The sequence below is a fragment of the Centruroides vittatus genome, unplaced genomic scaffold, assembly GCF_030686945.1.
Source record: "Centruroides vittatus isolate TY-2023 unplaced genomic scaffold, ASM3068694v2 contig_482, whole genome shotgun sequence".
NCBI classification, from domain to species: Eukaryota; Metazoa; Arthropoda; class Arachnida; order Scorpiones; family Buthidae; genus Centruroides; species Centruroides vittatus.
Genome location: NW_027122272.1, coordinates 702481 through 713118, shown reverse-complemented (window position 1 = coordinate 713118; position 10638 = coordinate 702481). Strand labels below are relative to the sequence as shown.

General features: G+C 29.3%; 1 protein-coding gene across 2 annotated transcripts; it reads right to left on the bottom strand.

Annotated features, from left to right (window-relative positions):
• Positions 1 to 1604: 1604 nt before the first annotated feature.
• Positions 1605 to 8932, bottom strand: LOC136977888 (sulfotransferase 1C4-like). 2 transcript variants are annotated; one of them, XM_067273479.1, is made up of 3 exons: positions 8714 to 8932; positions 4981 to 5104; positions 1605 to 2824 (listed from the first exon to the last, which is right to left on the bottom strand). In XM_067273479.1, exon 3 carries the CDS (start codon positions 2820 to 2822, stop codon positions 1908 to 1910), a length of 915 nt encoding a protein of 304 aa, XP_067129580.1. In that variant the 5' UTR covers positions 2823 to 2824; positions 4981 to 5104; positions 8714 to 8932; the 3' UTR covers positions 1605 to 1907. The 2 variants fall into 2 exon arrangements, with proteins under 2 accessions (XP_067129580.1, XP_067129579.1); XM_067273478.1 differs by lacking the exon at positions 4981 to 5104.
• Between the last annotated feature and the right edge of the window lie 1706 nt (positions 8933 to 10638).

Sequence of the window (10638 nt, the reverse complement as noted above, 5' to 3'; positions counted from 1 at the left end):
GATAATTCCCGACAATTTTAATTTTCGGAAATTATCATATTCGCTTCCGTGTTTCTCGAAAACGCAATTTTAATTAAATTGGAGTACGCTAATTTAAAGAAAATTTCGATAAAAACGCAATTTAATTAAAATTGCGTTATCGAGGAAGATGGAAGCGTGATATATTTTCCTATAATCTTTATTATTATTTTTCTAAAATTATTAATTGAGAGGTTGCGGCCGACGTTTTCAACGCGAAACGTGTACGTCAGACGTTCAGCGCCGCCTTCCTATAAGCCTAAAAGTTTGACAATGGCGTTTGGAACGTCGAGCACGATTCCACTGACGTTCCTAAACGCCATTGCCAAACTTCTAGGCTTTAGGAAGGCGGCGCTGAACGTCTGACGTACACGTTTCGCGTTGAAAACGTCGGCCACAACCTCTATTTTTTGTATGACGCGAAACTTTGCTCTGTAGGTCATCCATCAATATCGGCAGAAACATAACTACATCAATCAACTGGAGAAGGACGTGACCGAAAAACAGAATAAACTAGATCAGCTGAAGGACAAAATAGAAGAAATTAAGAAGGCTTCCTCATTTGGAAGATTTATAAGTACAATAAACAATAACTTTACTCGTTTCATATCCACAGATATGACAAATGACTCAATCTTCATGGTGATTATGTCGAAAAGTAACCATGTTTGTACCTAACTTTTGGTAATAAATTCATTTTATTTACACTTGTTTTTGTTTTATAAACCATTGGAGGTTGGGGAAAAACCGCCCTCATTAAAAAAGTAAGCTACCTTAAAACAAGGACTCACTTCTTTCTGCTAATTTCGTCTTCCCAATAAACTCCCAAACCTTTTGACCAATCTGGACCAAATTTTGCATAGTCTTTATAATTTTCCAAAAATATACGCTACTTTAAAATGAGGAACCTCACTTTTCCTGATTTCATCACCCAAATTGCCAAACCCTTGGACTGATTTGCACCAAATTTTACATAGTTACTCTCTCCCACTCTGAGAAATACACGCTACCCTATAACGATGACAACTCAACTCCCTCCGTAAGTTCCCGGGCAACACGACATTCTTTGCTAGTTCTTAAATAAAACTGAAACACCAGCAACTGACATTAAACAGATTTCACTTTACAAAAAAAAAACTCGATATTTGCTTTTTATATAAACAACGCATAAATAATGCTTTTATAAACCAATCAGGAAAATTATCGCGGAGTAAGAGTGCATATGCACAACCTTAGCAAATGGCGCAAGGGTGGGTGCCAGCCCACTTTAAAATCTCCTCGTCCTCTGAAATAATTTATTCCAGCCTTAGGATACTATTATTAGGGGGTTTCTTTAATTATGAACTAGTTGTTCGTTAACTATTTATATGTTCTAGCTAAACTTTTTCCGTTTATATAAATGTCTTACTGAAAGTCGTTCGCTAAATTTAAAAAATTAGTATCTTTGATAATACAATTTGTTCATAACCCGCCCTCTAAAACAACTTCTGCCCTATCTACGCCCTCCCGGAACGAAAATCCTATCGCTGTTATTGATAATTCTCATTCAATTCTTCATTTGCAGGCATACACATTTAGAATAAAACTTCGATTTTCGAAACGATTTTAATCTTAATTACAGAAAATATTTTTGAAGCTATATAAACACTTTAATTAATTAGAAGTATGAGAATTTGTAGGTTTTGGTATATGAAGGAATTTATACGTTTTTTTATTTCTTCCTCATAATTCAAAAATTCCCAGACCGTATGATTTATTCCATCCAGGCTTCTTGCAATGCGAAGTGATTATCCTTTACATCCAGTATAATTATACTAAAGAAACAATTACATATTTTATTTCATTGAATTCAGTTTCTAATACGAATATTACACCAGTAATACAATGAGTTATAATAAATCTTTCCAAATATGCAATAAATTTGTATTTCCAAATCTGCATTGAATCAGTTCATTCATTCTTTCATTCTGAGAAGCAGAAAAATGGTTTTTCCAATCTCCTACTTCACCTTTTCTTACAAGCTTTGAATCTGTAACCTTTCTTTTTTCCCATATTTCTTGAATTTTCCCCAAGTCTTTATCTTTTTGAAGACGAATAGCATTGTAATTTTCATTTGTTGTATTTTTCATGAAATCAAAGCTACTAAAATGAACTATATTTTTCATTATTTCATTATCGTTGATTAATTCAGAATACTCTGCACCTAGAAATACACAGATTTTCTTTACAACAGCACAAATATCTTGTTTCATTTCTTCGTAAGTTAAGAAAAGAACATTTGAATCATCTCGATGATTATACCACGATAATACATGATCAAAATAATCCCCGTAAGATATTTCTCCAGTAATAAAATGTTCAAAAAATTCATCAAATGTTATTTTAACATTCCCTACAGTTCTTGTCAAAAAATAATAATAAGAAACACAGCAGTCTTTGGGATTTCTTGCAACGTAGACGTATTTTGATTCGGGTGCATATGGAGTTAAGTGAAATGGCAAGTGTACTTTTAAGACACATGGCCTAACTTTATTTGCAGTTTCTATTCCCATCATTTCTAAATAAGGAGAGAATAACATGAAATCCTTGCCATCTTTTGGAGGTATTCCTTTATGAAAAATAAGATATAAAATTTGTTGAGTCCAAGTAGTACCGCATCTTGGAAAAGTCGAAAGAAATATATCATCATTTCTCGGTTTATATTGAATAGTAGAAGTTATGCATTCAGATATGAATGATTTTGGAAACTTGAAATCACTAATAATTTGATATGGTATACCTGTGTTCGATTTTTCTTCGGCCATTACTGTAAAATAAAGAATTTATATTTAATAATAATCATACAGATCATTAATTTATTCTAATTAGTAAGATAACTTACATAATTAATAAACATGTTCAAAAATATTCTGATCTGGACAGGCAAGTAAAGACGAGCTGCCATATGATAATTTTAATAATAATATAACGAGCAATTGAGATAACACAATTGGTACTGTGAAACAAAAGTCCCAAAGTACCAATTGTGATAGGGGGCCTTGGGTGCCATATCCCCTGGACTGACGAATTATCTAGAACGGACTTTTCGACGTTTGATTTATATAAAAAAAAAAAAAAAAAAAAAAAAAAAAAATACCATTTTTTTTGGAACTTCTTGCATACTACGAAAATGTCTGAGAGACGTCTAAGTCTTGAGACGGGTTCGTTTTACTTGTCAGTACCACCATTTCTGTGGCAAGTGTTTACCCTACCAATCACACTATAGACTGAGGCTTCCAGCTTTGGATTTATTGTAATATATATATTACAAATTACAATAAATATGATATATGTAATATATAAGCTGTATATCATATATCAAACAACTGATTATTATATGTGACTGAAAAAGGAAGCCATTACAATCTTCATACATATATTTAATATATAGAATATATATTAAAAACCCAAAAAACATTTTAATCATTAATCACATATATTTATGATTAAAATGTATTTTGTCATTTTAAATCCACTTTATTAATTCCTATGTATATTTAGTTCTCTATATTAAGAAGCAATTTATTTTCTTTCGGAGTAGAAAATGGACACATATTTATTCAAGAAAATGCAGTTATGTTCTGAGAAGAGTGACAGTTTCTATTTGTTTTAAAAACTATATTGCACTTTCCCTGTCAATCTTTAAATGTTTTGGAAGATAAGTTTTGTTTTGTTTAACGACGACTTGTCACAAAACTTTTTAAGAAAGAGGTGGAAGCATACATTAATAAAGTAAAACGTTTATTGCCTTAAAAATGTTATGTTTCAAGCAGACATTCAACAATGATCATAATAAAAACAAGAAGTTTGTATTTCGAGTTTAATTTCCTAAAAGAAAAATTTTCCAAAAAGTTAACCAGGTAAGGTTTTCCAGGTATCTGTTATAATGCGATTATTAGTAAAATAGTTTATGTGTGACCCTAAATAGATAACAATAAATAATTGTTACTGTAAATCGCAGCTGATTAAGCAAATTCAAGGTTTAAAAATTTCAACATTGTTATTTTCAGATTATTATTATTATATTCTTGTCTTCACTGTTAAAACTTTATCAAAAAGATATTGTATGCCTAAGGTAGCTTATTATACTAAACTGCAATAAAATTATTAATTTAAACTTTACGTATAATATGAAATAAAGATAAATAGTTGAACAGATTATTCACATATCTGATATCTCAAATTCGAAATCTATAAAATAAAGGTAATATTTTATTTAAAATCTCCTAATTTTGTGAAATTTAATATTTTGTTATTTAATGAAACAGTTTCAAAAACTCGTTTTTCGTTACGGTTTATACGATAAATAATTTCCAAACCATCATATTTCTCTATTTCATTTAATTTTATTCATTTATACATATTTATAAAGCCGTGAAGTCATTACGACATAACCCCCGCCACACCCAAGTATGAAACAAAACCATACAACTTCATGAAAATCACAAGAAAAACAAATGAAAATTAGTTAAAATACAATTGATGTTTCCTTATTAATCCTTATTCTTTTCCGAAAAAATAAATGTTTTAATTTTACATAAACTTTTAGGCTAACCAGTTATTTAAGCAAAAGTAGTATTTCAGATAACAGTCAATTAAACATTAGAATAAAACGCAAAATTGTAGGATCTCATCTTACGTGAATAAAGACATGTAGAAAGACAATAAATGGGGATTAAAATTTTATACTATAATAGATGATATGTTGCATTTATGAAGCAGAAATTGTGTCTGTTTTAGTTAAAATAAAAGAGTTTAGCCTATATTAAACCTATACTTACAACACTTGCAGCTAGTAATTGGATTAAAATGGACGAATAAATCGATTAAGCATTGTAATCAATTTTGTTAGTGTTTTAAGGTTAAATATAAAACAAAATTAACAGTCTGATACTGAAATGAAAGTAATAAATACTAACCTACTTTTTTTTTATTAGATCGACAATTTCAGTCACAACGTCTGCCATCCATATCACAGATACGCAATAATAGCCACACTAATTTATGCTGTATTTTAATTTATTTCAGTATTCTATAAGAACGTAACCTGATGAAATTAACAATTGCAAATATATAATTCATAGTGACAAATTTCTTCGATTTGTCAGTGTGCAATTGATATTATAATTTGAATTAAAAGCCATCCAATTATATAAAATTATTTTCGCAAGTCTTTTAGTCTATTATAAAAAGTATTAAATAGAAATACAGTGCCAAAGATTTAAAAAAATTAGGCATTTAATAAAAAAAGGTGTTTTCCGGGACAATACGTAAAAAACTTTAAAAATTTACGAAAAAAAATTTCAGTTGACGAACTGTAAAAGTGTCCTCCTCGAACACCATCAGGAAATGTAGGAAGGAACTACGAAGGAGGACACTTTTTACAGTTTATATTTAAAATTTAGTTTTTTTTTTTTTTTTAATTTGATCCGTAAAATTGACATATTGCTGTATAATGATACGTGAAGTTTTCTGAGTTCTTTGCGTCTAGTACAGTACCTAAATATGGGCCAATTTACTGTAAAAAGTCTTCTCGAGAGACACCCCCCTTGGCAGATTGCCTACTGTTACGTTGCTATATCCAATGAAATTAGTCAATGTTTTGAAAATTTTTATTTTGAATTTATTTGTACATTTATAAGAAATCATGTCTATATAAATCTTAATACATTTTCCAAGAACAATTGCAAATATTTATTAGAAAAAATAAACTTTTTTCAATAATTTTATTTAATTTTGACAATGATTAAAATCCATAGATAATAGAATAATTGATAATGAAATCGACAGTTTTTTGATATCAAACAAATTGCTATTATCTACATTCCGGTAATCAATGATTTTTTTAAAAATAACTGTATTGCTTAATATTGATTGATACGCGATAATTTATTATTCGAATTTATTAGAAGAACTCGACGTTTTTCTGCCTAAAGAATTCAAAGTATGCTAACTAAAAATGCCGATATAATTAAAACCTTTGATACGTAATCAAAATATTGTTGATGATTAATTCATATTAATATAAAATAATAGTAGAATTTAGAAGAAGTATGTTTATCGGGTTTTGGAGGATGATGGTGAGATACGTCATTAAAATATATATGTCCTCAAAGTTTCAGCCGTCTTCTTAATTAGAAGTGGATGAAATTTGGGTTGCAAGATTTGAGGACATTATACAAAACAAGTTAAATAATCGCGTTTAAAAAGGGATTTCAATAATTCGAAAATAATTCGTTCTTAGAAATGCTCAAAAAAGCATTACTGCCTAAGAACTTCGTTAGAACAGAGAAAGTAGATTGCTGTGTAAATACGTGATATATTACAAACAAACTTGTTTTCAAACATAACATTATATTATTGATAAATGTTATTTCAAAAAATTTCTTCGCAGTTTATATTTTATCTGTCTCCCCCATTTATCTCCCTTTTCCCTCTATGGTCTACTAAATTTTATTCTACTCATTATTTTAATTTTTCTGCTAAATAGTTCAACCTAACTGTAACAGTGTAAATCAATACTACCCTTTTCAAATTACTTTTAATCACTATATATTTATAAACAACTAGCAGACCCGGCCACGCGTTGCTGTGGCTCAAAATGTATCTATTATAAATGTATAACGCCTCCCCCGTGGGGGGAATTTCAAAAATTCCCTTCTTAGTGTACATTCTCTTGACGTACTGTACCCTATTAAAACGCAATCAAACACGCATCTAAAATAGTATAATAAAAGTCGAGTTCTTCACAGTAAGCCTTAGTCCTGTCCCTCTCCCAAGCAGGGAAATATCGAAAAATCCATTTTTAGTGTATATTCTGTTGACGTAACCTATTAAAACGCAATTAAAAACGCAAAAAACCGCATCTAAAATAGTATAATAGAAGCCAAGTTTTTCACGGTAAGCCTTAATCCTGTCCCTCTCCCCGCAAGGGATTATCGAAAAATCCCTTTTTAGTGTATATTCTGTTGACGTCACCTATTAAAACGCAATTAAAAACGCAAAAAACCGCATGCAAAATAGTATAAATAGAAGCAGAGTTCTTCACAGTAAGCCTTAATCCTGTCCCTTTCCCCGCTGAGGAATATCGAAAAATCCCTTTTTAGTGTATATTCTGTTGACGTAACCTATTAAAATGCAATCAAAAACGCAAAAAACCGCATGTAAAATAGTATAATAGAAGCCGAGTTCTTCACGGTAAGCCTTAATCCCGTCCATCTCCCCCAGTAGGGGGAATTTAGACGTGTATATTATATACAAACACTTGCGTATTCGAATGCAACGTTGTGTCAAAATTCAAAAGGAATCGGTAGGAACAAACAAACGTTATATTTTATTTATATAGATAGATAGAAAATGATCTGCTTTAGTCCATTCTAACAGAAAAGCATAATGCCTCACAGAAAAGCCAACTTAGGTTGTCGGAAGTCGGAAGGTTGGCGGTCGCCATCTGTTGGACATGAAAGCCTTAATCCATATATAAATATATTTTTGAAAGGGGGGAAATAGTGGTCTTCACATATGCCACAAACCTTCGCGGGAGTGTATTAAACAACTTCCCAAAGTTTCATGGCAATCGGATAAATAGTGTGGTAATGCATAAAGGACAGACACACAGACACACACACAGACAGACATACATTCGTTTATATATATATAGATAATTGATCATATTTTTTAAGTTTTCTTAAATTAGGCAGATCCTGTATATGTTTTAAAAATACTTGTAGTTTGATACTGTATACCATCGTTTCTCAAACTTTTTTGCTCACGCGACCCAATATATTAATTTCTTTGTAATGGTTCCGCTACCCAAATGCTTATAATATAAATTTTTTTTAAAAAAAACCTTGGTAAACTGAAGTTACTGTATAGGCTATTATATAACGAAATAAACTTATGCATTATTGATAACAACTTCTACGTGTAAAATGTAACTTTGAGTACATTTTTACACAACATACGAATGAAAGGAAAAACTCTGCTTATGATGGCGACTACAACGTGACTTGTGATGACATTTGATACCTGGTCACATCAATTAGACATTCATAATTCCATTCTGTTTCAACATACTATGTGAGCAGGATTACACTCTGAGCGTCATTTCCCAACTTTCCCTTATGTATATAATATTGAAAACTTAAATCCAACATAATACCAGGCAGTAATTCTCGTTACAAAAGCTCAAAAATAGCGTATTATCCTGTGTTAGAACGAAACTTTGATGTAAAAGTATTTTGTTTTAAGTGTTACCTGTTTTTTTCTCCTATACTTCTATGTTTCACTTAATTTATTTCGTGTAATATACGATTATTGAGATTATAAAAATACGTGACGATAAAATAAAATATTTCTTATATTAAAATATCAAAATAAGTGTTTTTAACGATTTATATTATATAAAATCGGTATAAATACCCTGTATTATGCATTGAGAAGCACATTTAAAATACTTAATTGCGAACTATTAATAAAATACGTAATCAAAATGATTAAACTTATTATACTTTATTTAAATATAATTATTTGTAAACAAATAAACGAGTTAAAGAACAAGTCTTAAAACTCGTTTCTGAAACTAGTTATTTGTATTTAGTTCTGTGTTTGCAACTAATAATTAAGTTCTTATTCAACTAATATATTATATTCCTACCTTTTCTAAAGACGTACGAAACTTTCTCTTTTCTATTAATTGAACTGTCTTGTTAGGATGCTATTGCATTCAGCTTTATTTATAATAGGTTGAAGCTTTAATATCAATGCGTGCTTCGAAATAACAAGCAGCTAAGTAAGTAAACCAATAGTGTATTTCGTTTCATATGAAACGAACTACAGCATTGGTTTGCTTACTTAGAAGCATCCAGTATCTCAATACCGAAGGCTGTTGACGTAAACTACAGCGTTAGTTGAACAGTTCAAGGTCATAAAATTGTGATATTTCCAGAAAAAAGGTGCACCTATTCGTTTAAACAAGGATATGATCCACAGAAATTCTTTGTAATTTGTTATAGCTTAATCATGATTAATTATAAACGATGAAATAAAATCCCTTTATTTTCTTAAAAGTAAACAAAATGAAGTTAAAAAGTATTAACAGACTTTTAAAATTCGTATTTATATCAACACTGTTCAGGCTTGATTGACGTCTTCAATCATTGATTACATCAATAAATAAAACAAGCTGACAACTTGAAACAGAAAATATAGAATAATTACTACAAATTACATTAAAAATTGATAAAATTAGCAAATTCATTTTATAATATTTAAGTGAATTTGTAAATACACTATGAAATTTAAATTATTAAATTGTATTCGTTTTGTACGGGATAAGAATCGGTTCAAACAATTTTTATTAAAACTACATTTATATGATGGATCCTTACTTTTAAGCAATAAAATGCTAGTTTTAATTCTTTAAAGACTCTTAATTTATTATTATTAATAAGAAAGTACGTATATAAATAGTAAAAAAACACTTAAATAATCATAAGACAAAAGAATAATATTTAAATTTAAAGAACATTATTGTTTCGTATAAATATTTAAATATGGATCAAAGTAATTTTATACTGTATTTGCATAGATGTCAGTCTAAAATACGAATAAAGAGAGACACCGTATAAGTAGAATTAAAACGATAACCATATTTAATTCTATAAAATATTTGCGAATTGTTAATCTGACTTTAATCGGATTAGAGCATTAACAAATATTTTAATTTTTATCTTTGATATCAGCGTAAATAATATTTCAGTAGAATTCTCTGATTAAAGGATGCTAAATCTATAAAATATTGAAATTTGTTGAAGATTTCTTCGGAGTGGATGCTGTTGTTTTCACTTAAAGAAGTATTTCTACATAGGTCAAATCCTTATCGATATTTCAATTTTTGTATGATAAGAAAATTGAAATCGTGTCAATTAGATAAAATAATAACTGGAATAAGCCTTCATAAAACGCTAACTAAAAGCCTTCATAAAACGCACTTTTGCCGTGGACACTTCTCAACATATCAATTGCCAATTTGCAGACCTTTTGATTGGGCAGACTTGTTCATCTAGAAATATTTCTGTTTATAACCATTACGAAGCATATTTAATGTCTTATCAATATTTTTCATTAGAAAAGTTTATAGTTTTGTTTCTATTTTTGATAGTTATGTAAATATTTTTGATAAGTATCATTATTCTTTGTATCATTGATCTAATGATTATCAATTATGATAATACTTATGTGATTAAATCAAGGTTTATTCTATTGTTTTGAATAACGTTTTATTTTTAATTATTTAATTAGTTATAGGGCAGCTGAATTCTTATTAGTTTAACTCTATGACCCTTTTATATCCTGTATAGTATTTCATACAGAAAATATCCAATAGTTTAACCACCTAAAGTTATTATTCAATTTTCTCTTCTAAATACGCATTTCAGACTGACGTAAAAACAAACCAAGATAAGAAAAAAAAACATTAAATTTTATAAGATGTACTGTCCAACAATCCCATAGGATTAAGACGTATTTAAAATTATGAATACAGGATATGTACTTGTACCCGGAATTGAATTTTCACCT